The 15,127-nt window shown below is 35.5% G+C and overlaps 1 protein-coding gene across 26 annotated transcripts in view; it reads right to left on the minus strand.

Moving 5' to 3' along the window:
• Positions 1-512: 512 nt before the first annotated feature.
• Positions 513-15,127, minus strand: part of MIPOL1 (mirror-image polydactyly 1) — a 363,261-nt gene continuing 348,646 nt past the window's right edge. For 24 of the 26 annotated variants that reach the window (XM_019039995.4, XM_019040000.4, XM_055360789.2 and 21 more), the window contains one exon: positions 513-1,268. In XM_019039995.4, coding sequence (XP_018895540.4) covers positions 1,202-1,268 — 67 coding nt within the window. In that variant the 3' untranslated portion in view covers positions 513-1,201. Of the gene's footprint in view, positions 2,508-15,127 lie in introns of all 26 variants that reach the window. The other 2 variants (XM_063697692.1, XM_063697689.1) reach the window with 2 other exon arrangements.

A 15,127-nucleotide genomic window follows, 5' to 3' on the forward strand; every position in this document is an offset into this window, starting at 1 on the left:
TAAAAACGTATAGACTTAGAAAATATTTTACTTCCCTACAAAATTTTTGCTAATTAAATCTCTACTTGTCTATTTCATCCTGTTCCAGGCACAGTCATTTCCTCTTGGTCTTTCATCTGTCTAATCTAAAAATATGAAAGTACTTTGCCTATAACTAATTACATTAAAATCTCAGTTCTACTCATAACTTCATATGACTGCTATGCTGTAACTATCTTATTTCTGGAATAAAATAAAAAGCAGGTAACCTTAACCAAATGGCAAGTTTACTTTTTTCTAAATTCTTATATTTCTACATTACAATTGTATTGAATATTATATATTAGATCCTCCTCCTCCACAATAAAAATCAAATGGCAATTAAAAAAAGATAATAAGAATACTTAATAGGTTTGATGGTCTCTTTTAAGACAGAGGCATGCTAATTTTCAAGCAAAAATGACAGACTTATAGCTTAAGTAGAATTTAGATAATTATTCAGACCCAATATTAAAAAATACTGACAATGTGAATTTATAAGTACACATTAACAGTCTCTTTTTATTGAAAACAGTTTGCATTATTTGTAGTGAAACAAAAATCATGCCTTGATGAATGTAATTTTAATATATCCATCTCTTATTAAACAAATTATACATTTAATTCTTGGCACCTATATTTAATATCTTTTATACTAACAAAGATTACATACATGCATTGAAGGAAGACTACACACTCATGTTTAAGCCTCTCTCATCAGTTAAGAAATATACCCTATATTGAAAAATGCATGTATTTGAAGTTTTGACCTAACACAGTGGATTAAAGCTTAGACAATATTTACTTTGCCGCACTTTGATTCAGAAAGGGCCATATGTGAAGATATGATCCTAACCAACTTTAACATGTTTCTATAATGATCTCTCAGTAAAAAGATTTATATGAAAGATATTGAGATATAAAATAGTTACAAAATAAGCTGTAACCTTATAGCTACCCATTGGTAAAAGTCTATAGTTAATATATTTGGATAAATAACTCAAGTCAGCAGCAAAGTGGTTAAACATTTGTGATTTGATTTTATCTCAGCTTGGAATGTGGTTGGAGTGTCCCACTTCTAACAACTGTTTGCTAAGTTAAGGCTTTAGTGTTTACACAGTGTTGAATGAAGCAGCCTGGTCACCAGATGTGATCGCTTCCCCAGACTGTCGTTTTTTTTCAATCAGATCACTGTCCTCACGGTCCCGGTTCCAACCTTCTTCCTCAGTACATCCACCAGCCTTTCCAACCTAAGTTGGGGTTGGGATGGGGGTGAGAAGGGGAAAAAAAGGGCAATTATTGTTAAGAATGTCCTGGCTGATAAAGGACAGTATTTGCCTGTGACCAAGCAGTCCTCACGGTCATGTTAAGAAACAAAGCATTACTGTGAGAGACACTGCTACAGAGTGCCAAGTATTTGAGGTTAAAAAAACCCAGCAACGACACAAACTTTAACCCAGATCCTTGAATTATGTCAGCATTAGATGCCACACAAAGTTTATAAGACACTTATTTCAATACATTTAGCTACTTGCATTAAGGTTGTGAATGGATCATTTACTATGCAATGACAGGATCACATATTAAATGTAGAATAAACTGATTTTACCTAAGAAAAGCACATATTTCAAAACACAAATACCAGCAATGCTTCACCTGTTACTTAGATAAGTGATTCATTGGTTGGTATACTGTGTAACTTCTATGTACTAAATTCCCATCTTTTCATAGAATCAGCTGATAAACATAAAGCCAGAAATAGTGGTTAGGTGGGAAACATTTCAAGTTACAGTAGCATGGAAATAATTTAAATATACACAATGATTTGATACTAATAAAACCAGACTTTTTGTTCTAATTAAAAAAAAAGTTTCTATTTCTGAGTAGCATAGATGCACTAGAAATTACCTACATAGACATTTTAGTCAAAGAAAATGATTTTTTTAGTTGATTAAAAACTAGTCAATTAAATTGAAAAGAGAGTCAAAAGTTCAGAAGTCCATTCTGCAGTGTTCTTAGACTGCTCTATGAGCGGGAGGTCACATTCATGTGGATCAGTAAGAGATGCTTGACAAAAGATGATAGAATCAGACCATTAATTGGTTTTCTTCTTTTATTTTCTTTACTGAAAGCATAAAACCTCAACCAAAAATCTTGCTTGATGTTATACACATAGAAATCTTCCTTATAAGTAAATATCATGCCTAGCAGTTTTCATATACACAATCTTCCTCTCTCAAAGACTTTACGGTAAGCGGCACAGTCTAGTCTGCTTCACAGTTTGCCTCATTTATATGGATCCATGCATGAGGGTCCTCTGCAAATAAACACAGCACAGAGCTAGACACTAAAGGAATGAGGGTATTCTTAGTGTCACACAAGCTGGTTTAGATGATTTGGAAGTTCCACTGAGGAATGGACAAATCAACGGCATGTAATGCTGAAAACTAGCTGAAGTTTATTGGATGATTTTGTATCTATCAAGAATTCTGTTAACAAAAAACAGGAAAATAAAACAAAATTATTCAGTGCATCAAAAAACTTTGCTTTAAGAACACGGTAATGATCTTAGAGTAAAAAGGCAAATCTTGTCTAAGTTTATTACTACAAACTTTTCTAAAATGCAAACTATACATAAATGTTGTATATCCACTAAAACAGTCTAGTGGTACAAATACCTGAACTAGAAGAGTCATTAGAAAATTCACTGTATTCTCAGATTAGTCTGCAATACTTGAACCTTCCCTAGTGGTTAAAAACTAGTGCTAACTTACACACTCTGAATATTATGACTCATAGGACTAAATGAATCCCTTAAGGCAATGTTTAATTAACTTGAGTTGTGCAATGAGGGGAAAGAAAAATGTGAGTATGAATTATAGAACTACACTATGAAATTTTAAGTTTATTGTTAAAATCTGATAGTAACTTGAAATAACCATTAAATAGCTCCCAGCAGAAATCATTATAAGATATTAGTAGCATTGCTTTGCATATATTGTTAAAAGCCAGAAAATATTACTTGCAAACTGGCTAAATGTATCCCTTCTCCATAATATAATTTATACTACTAACTAGTGATAAAACCTTTTTCACAATATAAAAGTCAGCTCTATTTTGTCTAGTTATTATTATTGTTACTACAAATTCAGAATCACTGGAATCCCAAATTACTGAGATGAATCTGTGTTGTGCTTCTTCTGGCTTCTCCTTTACAGACAGGCTCATCTTACTTTTGTTTCCTTTTTCTACATTAGGACATCTTTCCATTTAGAACTCTTATATCTTGTTAAGGTAAGAGATTAGGAGGAAATAGTTAAATATCATGTTTTGCAATGTCCTCATTGTATTTCAACAATTACCAGATCAACAACAATCTCAATTTATCCAGGTCGAATGATTTATGAAAACCTGATCTCAGAAATGAGAAAAATGTCAATTACTTAGTTTTGTGAAAGCTTACTGACTTCTGTAACACAATGAAGCACCTATTCCTTCCTGTAAGGAATGGAATACACCTGCCAAACATGGGCTGTGCCAACAGGAAGGTAGACGTGTGTGTCTGTTGAAGCACCTTGCAGGATTTGCCTGCAGGCTATTCTTACTGTCCAAATCAATAATGTCCTTAAAAAATTATGTAGCTCACTAAAATAGGCTCCAGCTGCTTTAAATATTACTCAGTGATATCTTCTCAACCGCTTCATGAAACAGGAAAAGGGCTAGAGCTAGGATTAGGATTTCTCCATTTTAAATATGAAGAAACTGAAGAACAGACAAGTAAACCCTTATACAAGGTTGTGAGGAGGAGGAGACAAAGTCACTAAAAATGCTGCACCTAGGGTTTGCCATTAGTATTAAAAGATCTTGCCCTCTCTCAGTCAGAAGGATGAGAAGACTTTAAATATGATTTTTGTTTCTTTTATCACTATGGTTGTTGTTTTGTTGGTATTTTTAATGTTGATGTATTTTATCATCTTTTCTTTTCATTTTGCTCCCTTGATGACACTTAAATGCTCATGACTTCCAAATCTAGACCCCTTTCTCAAAATTCTCTTGAGTTTTAGACTCACTTATCCAACTGCCTTCAAGAAATCTCCTCTTGCTTATACAATTGGCCTATGATACTCAGTATATTTAAAACAAAACTATTTTACTTCTTATGCATGTTTCAGTATTTCTTATCTTGATTAATGTTGCCATCCATTCACTCACTCAACCTTTCAGCTAAAATATTTAAGAAAAACTTGGTATATTGTATTTTTTTCTTTACTTCAATTTGAACCTGTGAAAACTTTGTGATGAAACAACTGATGTAGACAGGGGAACACAATGAAAGGGTTTTAACTCATCTAGTAACATCATTTGCATTTTAGAAAGTTCATATTGCCAAGAATGCAGAGATGGGATGAAGGCAGGTTGACCTGTAGGTCAGAAGACCACATAGCCTTTTATTTAAAAAATATCCTAATGAGCACAATGGTGTGAATGTACTTACTGCCATTAAACTATACACTTAAAAATGGTTAAGATGATAAATTTATGTTATGACATTTTACCACAATTAAAAAATATGTCAGGCCAGACAAGGTGGCTCACGCCTGTAGTCCCATCAATTTGGGAGGCCGAGACGGGCAGATCACTTGAGGCCAGGAGTTCAAGACCAGCCTGGCCAACATGGTGAGATCCTGTTTCTACTAAAAATAAAAAAATTAGCCAGGTGTGGTGGCACATGCCTGTAATCCCAGCTATTCGGGAGGCTGAGACACAAGAACTGCTTGAACCTGGGAGGCCGAGGTTTCAGTGAACTGAGATCACACGATTGCTCTCCTGCCTGGGCAACAGACCAAGACTCTGTCTAAAAAAAATAATAAAATAACTAAAAATAAAAATAAAAAACAATCCCAGTGAGAGCTGAAGGCCTGAATTAGAGCTGTACCAATGTAGATGGAAAGAAGGAGATGCATTTGAAAGATATTTAGGATATGGGATCCAAAGCACTTCATGACCTCTGAGGATAGAATGAGGTTAGGTGGATTGGGCAAGATGGCTGACTCCCAAGATTCTGGTTTTGGTGGCTATGTAGATAGTGATGCCCTAATCAAGATAATGGAGAGGAAGAACAGTAGATTTTCGCTGGGGAGTATGTGTGTGGGGGGAGTATGTGTGTAAGTTAAGTCTTATACATTTGTGGTATCAGTAGGACATAAAAGTGGAGATGTTAAGCAGACACTTGGATATAAGAGTCTGTGTTAAAGAGAGAATATTAGGTCTATTTCAGTTCAATCAACAAGTATTTGTTGGGCAATTCCTATGTGCCAGGCATTGTGCTGGGCTTTGATTATTCAAAGAACAGGACATAGTCCTTACTCATAAGAAGCAGTAAGGTGGGAAAGCAGATCTTTATATGGATAACTCCAGTAAGTTATTGATAAATGTTATAACATAAACACAGGTATTAACAGAACCTACCTTGGGTACGGAAGGAGAGGAAAGGTCTGTAAGGTCTTCCTGATGATGCCTAAGTGTTGAAGGATGAGAAGGAAAGAGTTACCTCAAGAAAGGTGGGAATGGAGACAGGGCATGGATGTGCATTCCAGGCAGAGGAAATAACACACAGGTATAAAAAGCTTGATGTGTTTCAAGTACTGCCAGTAGTATAGTTGCTCAGAACAACAAAATAAGAGGTTAAAGATGGCAGGAAATGGGGCTAGACAGGTAGGCCATACTACATTTTACTTTCGGTTGCAACTGAAGCCAGAGGAGTGGATGGAAATGTTTAGAGAGAGAAGAAATAAAAAAGGAGAAGAGAGGGAGGAAGAGGATAGAACCAAAATGACAACAAATATATAAAGAAAAGAAATTTTAAAAATAAATTGAGAAAGAATGGTCAAAGAAGTAAAAGATGAACCAAGAGTAGGAAAGTCACAGAATCCAGAGATGAGAACTCCAAGAAGGGAGTGATTAAACAAGATTAAAGTGAAATGTCCATTTGATTTGGCAGGAAGTGATAACCTTTTTTGAGTGCAATTGTAATGGTATGATAAAAGTGAGAAAAAGCATGAATGGAATGTGAAAAAGTGAAAACTAAGTATAGGCTGCTTTATAAGAGCTTGGTTAGGATGTAAAGAGAATTGTAGTTACAAGGGGACGTATGGCTGAAGAAGTCTTGTAAGAAATGGAAAACATGTGAATGTGTTGATAGACTATGGGAAAGGAGTCTAAAGAAACAGAAACATGCTAAGGTATAAGGGAGGAAGGAAATGCTTTTTAAAATGGGCTTCTGAGGAATGGATCATAAGCATAACTTGTAGGATTATCCTTGAAACTACGACTGGTTAACTTTTCTTGCAGACTAAAAGAACAGAGGTAGAAAGAATATATCTGTGGATAATTCTGTAGGTGTGGAGGAAGGAAATGACTGATCTCATACGTGCTAGATTCAATTTTCCTCATGGAATAGAAAGGTAAGATCTCTGCTGAAAGCATAGAGTGAGGAAAAACGCTGAAAAAGAATAGTGAGGGTTTAATAGGACAAGAAAGGGAGGTGACCAGGGATTTGAAAAAGGATTTTTAGGTGGTATTGATGATCTAGCTAAAGCTAGATACTACAGTCTTGTAGAAGACATAAACCATCATAGTGGTATAATTTTTCCCCCCATCAGCTCTATACTTTGGGGGTAGATTTGCGGAAAGCAAGTTATAGAAGTAACTCAGAGTTTATGACTTACAGGGCAGTAGGGTGAAAAAGACGAGGACATAAGGAAACTGTCTTAGGGAGAAAGTGATTAAACCCAGACTCCAGACTGAGGGGAGAAGAAAGCAAGTCAACAAAGGGCTGTTACTCTATGGGGAGAATGGAAGGAGCAAGGGACTGGATATTTTGATTTGTGTTGAGGCTAAAAAGCAAGAAGAGTTGGAATAAGACTGTGATTTCTGTCAGAGAGGCAACTTTGACCTTAGGATTTCAGATGTAGAAAAGTTCTGAGTGACAAGAAGATCCAGAGTGAGTAGCTGAAGTGAAAAGGTAAAGGTCATTAACATTCAGGAGGCAAATGAATAATGCAGGTTATTGACATAGATATTGAAGTTTGTCAGCATGAATGCAGAAGCTGGAGTAGAGAGGAAGACACTGAATGAGATGCCCGAAACTCATATTAAATAAATGGCATTGATCAGGAGATCAGAAGCAATTACTGAACAAGAGGGATAGAGAATGATAGAGATGGATGATGTAAACCTCAAAGGGGTTTTACACGGATGCAGAAGGTATGACAGTACTAAAAGGGAACCAGAGCTTTCCTTCCTATTACATGGGGTAAGGGAGAAAGGCTGCTGTCTAGTGGGCTACTGGGAAAAAAGTGTCCTTGGCAAATTCAAGTTTCAGGTAAAATGTGAGTGTGGCACACTCAGTGCAGAAGTTGTGGATAGACACAAGTAGAAACAATGGAAAGAAGGTTCATGAAGACCGATTAAAAGGAGCTGAGGTGTAAGGACAAAAGGAGAAGGAGGGAAAGATGGGGAGGGGAGGAAGCACAGAAATGTAAGGAAGAGGACAGGCAATTGATCGGCTTACCCATTCCTCCATGCAGAAGCTGTAACTAATGAAATAAACTTCTTGTTCAGTTTTAGCCACAACCGAAAGATACATATACAGACTATAATGCACACAGATACATATAAAAATGTACATACGCAGACATATTTATGAATATATACACACTACCATATAAATATGAATACACACAAATATGCTCACAAAAGTACATGTAAGACATCAGGGAATATAAAAAAATGAAATTGATAAGAGAAAAGTAAGAAGACTTCGTATCTGAAAAAGACTGAAGAATGAATCCATAAGTGAAAAGGTGAAGGTAGAAGTAGATGGGAAAATGGGTTGAAAAGTCATACAGAAAGTGAAAACAAGAACTGTTAGAAAGTGGTAAGAATGGTGTATTAGTCTGTTCTCACACTGCTATAAAGGGCAGCCCAAGACTGGGTAATTTATAAAGGAAGAAGGTTGAAATGATTCACAGTTCAGCCTGGCTGGGGAGGCCTCAGGAAACTTACAATCATAAGGGAAGGGGAAGCAAATATGTCCTTCTTCACATGGCAGCAGCAAGGAGAAGTGTAAAGCAAAAGGGGGAAAAGCCCCCTCTAAAACCATCTGATCTCATGAGAACAGGGAGGGGGAAACTGCTCCCATGATTCAATTATCTCCATCTGGTCCCTCCGATGAGACATGAGGATTATGGGAACTACAATTCAATATGAGATTTGGGTGGGGACACAGCCAAATCACATCAAATGGGGAGCTGAATAATAACTATATAGTCAGAGAATTATTCCTTATTTTCATAGAGAGCCTTGTTGGCTCTTCTACCTATCTGCCTACACCTACCCTTTAAATCATTACCCTACTTGATTTCCTTTATGAGGTGTTGTCAAAATGTTAAGAAAATTGTTGTATCTTTACTGTGTTTTACTTTTTTTGAGGCTAACACTTTCAGTCCTCAAAGGGCTTTGTATAGGTTAATAAATTGCTCACCATTATTGGTTACTCTCTCGGCATGTCTAGTGTTTTTAAAAACATAGAGTCCTATACAACAATTCAGTATGGTCATTACAAAGGGAAATGGAACTTATATCTCTCTCAATCTGGGAATTTACTTCTATCTTGATGCTGCCATGTTTCACTATGGGCTTAGACTGAGCGTTGGGGCAAAAGGCTCACCCACTAATACCTGGGCCTGCTTTGCCAGCAAAACCAAGGCAAACACTTCTCTTTTTTTGACATCTACAATTAATATTTCCATATCAGAATAAATCACCCAAAAGTCAATAGCTTAAAACAACTCTATTTTATTTAATCATGTCAATTTGGGCTTGGCTCAGCTGGGCAGTTCTTTTTTTTTTTTTTTGAGACGGAGTCTCCCTCTGTCACCCAGGCTGGAGTGCAGTGGCGCAATCTCGACTCACTGCAAGCTCCGCCTCCTGGGTTCACGCCATTCTCCTGCCTCAGCCTCCCGAGTAGCTGGGACTACAGGCGCCCACCACCACGCCCGGCTAATTTTTTGTATTTTTAGTAGAGACGGGGTTTCACCATGTTAGCCAGGACAGTCTCGATCTCCTGACCTCGTGATCCGCCTGCCTCGGCCTCCCAAAGTGCTGGGATTACAGGTGTGAGCCACTGCGTCAGCTGGGCAGTTCTATAAGCCTTGCCTGGAATCACTCAAGTAGCTGTAGTCCACTGGGGTTGGGTGGCATGTGCTAACAGTTGGTACTGCCTTGTGGCTAGGACTCTCTCTTGATGTGAGATCTCACTCTCAAGTAAGCTGGCCCGGATTTATTCACATGGTCAGCACAAGTCAGCAAGAGGGCAATGCCAGAATCAGTGAGGCCTTCTGAGACCTTGTTCAGAAGTTGTACAACATCCCTTGCTTTCTTTTGTTGGTTAAAGTGAATCACAGCCAGCCCAGATTCAAAGGGTGGAGCACGAGCAGCTCAAAAAAATTTGTGGCCATTTTTTATCCCACTACAGTATTGATCCTAAATTTAATATTTTTACATTTATCTCTGTCAGATTTCATCTTAGTAAATATAGCTCATTTTCCCCAGCAATTCATATCTTTTGGCATCCTGAATTTGCTATCACTTTTTTTTTGTTCTTTTGAGAAGTCTACTCTTTATGTTTTTAACTTGGGTCTTCAGAAAAATGTTGACTGGGAAAGAACCAAAGATAAAGTATAGAGAAAAGCTCTTACAGGCAATTTTACAGAGTATAATATGTATTCTTTTTCAATTAGCTATAAATTCTCAGAACTGTGCAATCATTTCTTGATCTTTTCCAGAAAGTTATTATGAGACAGTTTGTGAAATGACTCCTGAAATCAAGACATATTAAAGTTCATTATTCTTCCTTACCTACTAGCTATAGAGGTTAATTCCTGAAATGTAGCTAGACCTGCAAGGCTCATTATATGGCAACTAGGACTGGTTTGGCTGTCAGAGCATACTAAGTCCTTAGTGAGTAGATCACTGAGTTATTAGGTCAGTCTGCAACTAAAGAAGCTGGACCAGCTACAGGGTATCATCCAGAAGCACTTATATCTATTTCAATTAGAGTATTAAAGGGCTTAATTAGGGCTTTTACAGATATCCAAAAAAGCCTAATAACCTAATTTCATGATCTGTGACACAGAAGCAGAAGTTTCTAGACTGTTATGATACTTGGCAAATACGGTGTGTTTGCAGACCATTTCTTGTTGAAGTTGACATTATGCCTTGTATGGCTCACAGCATACAGCATTTACTTTATTTTTAAATTTAATTTTAATGAGTGGTCTTTCAACATTCAATATATATTCACTGGAAAGCTATATTGAAGAGTCCATGAGTCACTTTTATCAAAGCCAAATCGTGAATTCCAAAATACTACCAACCTAACAATGCTGTGTTTGGTATCATGCATTTTGCCTTATTAAAAATACATATTTTTTTGAACACGTTCACTAATAAATGGATAGGAACTTAAAAATTGATCTTGTTTTACACAATTTTGAGACTAAAACATTTGTAATCTTATTAATAGAAAACTCAAATTTAATAATGGGTTGTGATTGATTCGGCTGTGGGCATAATTTATTTACCTAGAATTGGACATTACAACAATAATAAAGTCAGATTTCAGCTATCATTATACTACAGAAAATGCAAAAAAAAATTGACACTAGCAGGGATGTAGAAAGCCAAAGTAACTATCAACTATGACTTATACCATACATATAAGTGTCTTCCTTGACAAAGGATAGTGTTAAAAATCTTAGCCTAGCTAAGGTGTCATTGAAAGTTTACATGGATATCATACTTAGAATCAAGCATTCTTCTCTTTGTTAATCTTCATATCAAGATCTTTGAGATTAAGTAGAAACCAAAGAGTGCATTTTAAAAGGCCCTCTTACTACCTACTTCATCCACCATGTTCAGGTATCTCCAATATCTTGTGATAGTCATGAGATTTGAGAATTTTCATCAGTACTAAAATGTTGCTAAATTTAGAGCTTTATGTAAGTTTAAGCAGAGTAGATACCTAGGTTTTGTTTAGATACATTTCAGTAAAAAAGCCAACTTTCAGCAAAAGCATTGATTGCATTATCAGTCTAGTTTTTGACCTAAAAATGATGACTCCCAATTCAATACTTATGTACACATTGTTTCTACTACCAACCCCCACTATCCCAAACACAAGGGGATACTCAGGAAATGAAGCTTAGAAAATTATTATGGTTCTTAAAATGATTTTGGGCCACATTTTTTTCTTTTACACCTGATATCAAATAGTCAAAGTAACAATTGTTTGGGCTAGTCATGGGACAGAACTATGAAAGTGGAAAATTTGTCTTTATTTCTCAAAGAGCAAAGTCTAAAATAATTTGGTAATAATAATTAAAATGGAGTTCCAACAGTAATAGAGAATTCTAGAGAGAGCGAGAAAAAACTCAAAACAAAAACTCAATGCTTAGCAGAAATGTACCCGAATGATACTTCACTCATTTCCCATCAAGAATCTAAGTATCCTCATATTCTCCTCCTAATGATGCTTAGCACTTGCCCTGAACTTTATGATGATGTTATGTGATTCACAAAAAGGCATATCTATAATTTATTACAGTACAAAGCTTTAACTCAAATACAGGAATATCTGATGGAGAAATTTCAGGTATCAATTGATAGATATCAAAATAGATGTACTTTGGGATTCACATTTTTCTCTTAAACGACTCCTGGGATGTGACTATCATCTCTGTCTGCATATAAGATTGTCCCTTACACGTCCCTCTTATTGTCAACTGGTATCATTGGCTGGATATACACGTATCTTAGAAAAGGGAGAAAAGCAAGAAAAACTTTGGAGATACAGCCAACAATATTTAGCGTTAAAGCCTCATTACTAATCAGGTATGAATTAGTTTGTTGATTTCTCCTATAACTTCAAAATTAATCAAATCTAATTCAGCCCTTTCCCCCAAACTATTTTGCTATGTAAAAAGTTATCAGCCAGGTATGGTGGTGCATGCCTGTGGTCCCAGATACTAGGAAGGCCGAGGTTGGAGGATTGCTTGAGCCCAAGAGATTGAGGCTACAGTCAGCTGAGACTGTCCCACTCACTGCACTCCAGCCTGGGTAACAGAGCAAGACCCTGTCTCCAAAAGAAAAGAAAGGGACAATAAAGGAAAGGAAAAAGAAATTGAAAAAAGATAAAGAATTACTGGAATAAAGGATACAAAGAAATAATGTAGATAAATTAATTTAGTTCCTAAGATATGTAATTATACAAAGCACTGTCATTCATTCATTTATGCATATTTCTTAGGTAATTATTTTGTGAATAGCACCTTCTAAACACTTGTTCTACACAGCCTTTTAGGTGTTTCTACTGTAGATATATATCATATGAAGTCTTTTTACAAAATTCTCTGTAGGGATGGATTATAAAAGGAGTTTTCATCCATAGCAAGTTATAATGTAGGGAGTTTCACGTTATACCTTTTTCAAGTGGCTGAAAGGTTTTAAATACTGTGAACGGGAGAGTGTGTTACATAGGAAAACAGTGAGAAAGTGAGAATAAGCTGTACTCAGATCTCACAATTCCTGGGTCATTTTATTTACCATGCTGCATTAAGCTTGTCTTTTAGATTTACATTAACATTAAGAAGTTCCTTCACGCCTTGAAATTCAGCAAGAAACTTGGATTTATTGTTGAGATTAAATAGAACACAGAAAAAACTTGATATGTGTATATTCAACTGTGCTTAGATTAGATATATGACATTCCTTTTTCAATGTCATTAATATCAAAAGTAGACAAGGCACCAAAAAATTACCTATATTTTAAACATTGACTAACTACTTTAGGTAACCTTGAAAAATGAAGCTCACCAATCAATCATATCAATTAATACCTACTTAGGTGAATAATAAACATAAACGTTGGATATAAAAATTAAAATATGTGAAACTTTGTTTTATTTACTTTTATTTCACCTCTTTTAAAAATGAGAACATAGAGAATAATTAAAGCAATATTTCCTTCTTTATAGTATCACTAAAGTACTTTTATTTCAACTTTTGGATTTTAAAATACTACCTTTGGTATAATTTTACTCAAGGCTTAATTAAGACTTTGTAAGTTAGATATCTAGATTAAAGTACTACCTTTGGTATAATTTTACCCAAGGCTTAATTAAGGCTTTGTAAGTTAGATATCTAGATTGTCCCCTGGATTCCAGTTGGAACATGGCAGCACTAAGTGTATTAGATGATACTATTAGGAAAGTACGTAACAGAAGATAATGGAGTTATTTTGCTTAATCCCCTAACAACATTAGAAAGTGATTGAGATAATAGAATAAATTAAGATTAAGTTACAATTTTATTGGGCTCCTTCACTTTGTCTCTCAGGGGATATTTAAATCATATGTAACATTCCCAAGAAAACTCAATTCCAATAACAAGCCCATGAGGCTCCATAAGGGTAGGGACAATGTGTTTACCACTGTATATTTGGTAACTAGCCCAACAGGCTCTCAAAAATCAATAGAATATTGCTTATGAATAAATATCACACACATATGTTGAGAATAAGAAGTACATTTACATTTTCTATTCTAAAGTAATGGGTTGAAATTTTGCTGCTGACCTCCTAAAAGTAGATTTCAAGAATAAAAGAAAGTCAATTAATTAATGTGAAGATTTGTAGTATATATTTTGTCAATAACCTTTGCAGAAGAACATTAAATGATAGAGCAGTTATCTAAAAAGAACTGATTTCTCTCACTTTAAATCGAAGGAGTTTGGGAGACTTGGTGAGAAATATGTTAGATAAAATTTCACCCTAAGTAATAACTAAGTAAAGGTTAGCCTTTCTGTATCAGGAGGAATTTATTTAATGTGATAACAATGAATCACTGCTTCTGGAAAACCAGAATTTCAGATCATCATCTTCTTCTTTTTCTTCCTTTTTTTTTTTTTTTTTTTGAGATGGAGTCTCGCCAGGATGGAGTGCAGTGGCATGATCTCGGCTCACTGCAATCTCCACCTCCTGGGTTCAAGCACCTCTCCTGCCTCAGCCTCCCAAGTAGCTGAGATTAAGGGACGTGCCATCATACCCAGCTAATTTTTTGTACTTTAGTAGAGATGGAGTTTCACCATGTTGGTCAGGCTGGTCTCCGCTCTTCTTTAGATTTCATAATTTGTCAGAAGAAAAAAGAAGCTTACAAAGGAATGAAGTCGCCTTGAATGTGTACTGCTTATGCATCTTCTATGGAAGAAGCATCGGAGTCAAAAATAAGCAGGCATGTGACAGAATGTAGGAAAAAACAAATTCAATGTCAACCATTTCAACGATCCCATTTAAAATTATTTGATTTCTAAGAATTGTAATGGGATACATCAGTGGTATTTTTTAAAAAGGATGTAGATTAGTGGGAAAGTCCCTCTTTTTGCCTTATTCTGGTGTTTGTGTTTTACTCCTACTCCCCATATGAGCATTTGCTTAAGTTACAACTGAAGGCTTATAGAGTATCTTGATTTCTTTTAGCCAGAAATGGAGTTTGTTGGTTACATCACTGTCTCATCTAAAACATCACAGTTTCACTATTTTTAGAGGGTCTTTTGTTAAAAATTAAGAGTGATAAGTTGTTTCCTTCTTAAATATTGTTTTGAAAACTGCTCAATTATACTTTCCTCATAGGCTTTTTCTTATGGGGAGTCAATCCTTGGTTTCAAGATAAGGATATAATAAATAGAAATCTGAAGTATAATTTCATTCATGGTATTACTGGACTTTCAGACAGTCACTGCTTCTTTCTGGCAGTTTAAAACTGCATGTTATTGGGCTTAGACATTGTAAAAAGTCCTAATCTTTTTACATAAATAAGAGTGATTCATTTTTCTAAAACATCAAATTTAGTTGTTATATAACCATGAAAAGGCAGATTGCTCTGAAATTATTATGATGCATACTCATCAGAGACTATACTTTATTTAATTAGTATAATATCACAACATAGAATATAGAAAATGTTATAAAGCCTATAACACATATGCTTAT

This window comes from Gorilla gorilla, chromosome 15 (genome assembly GCF_029281585.2).
Source record: "Gorilla gorilla gorilla isolate KB3781 chromosome 15, NHGRI_mGorGor1-v2.1_pri, whole genome shotgun sequence".
Lineage (NCBI taxonomy): Eukaryota > Metazoa > Chordata > Mammalia > Primates > Hominidae > Gorilla > Gorilla gorilla.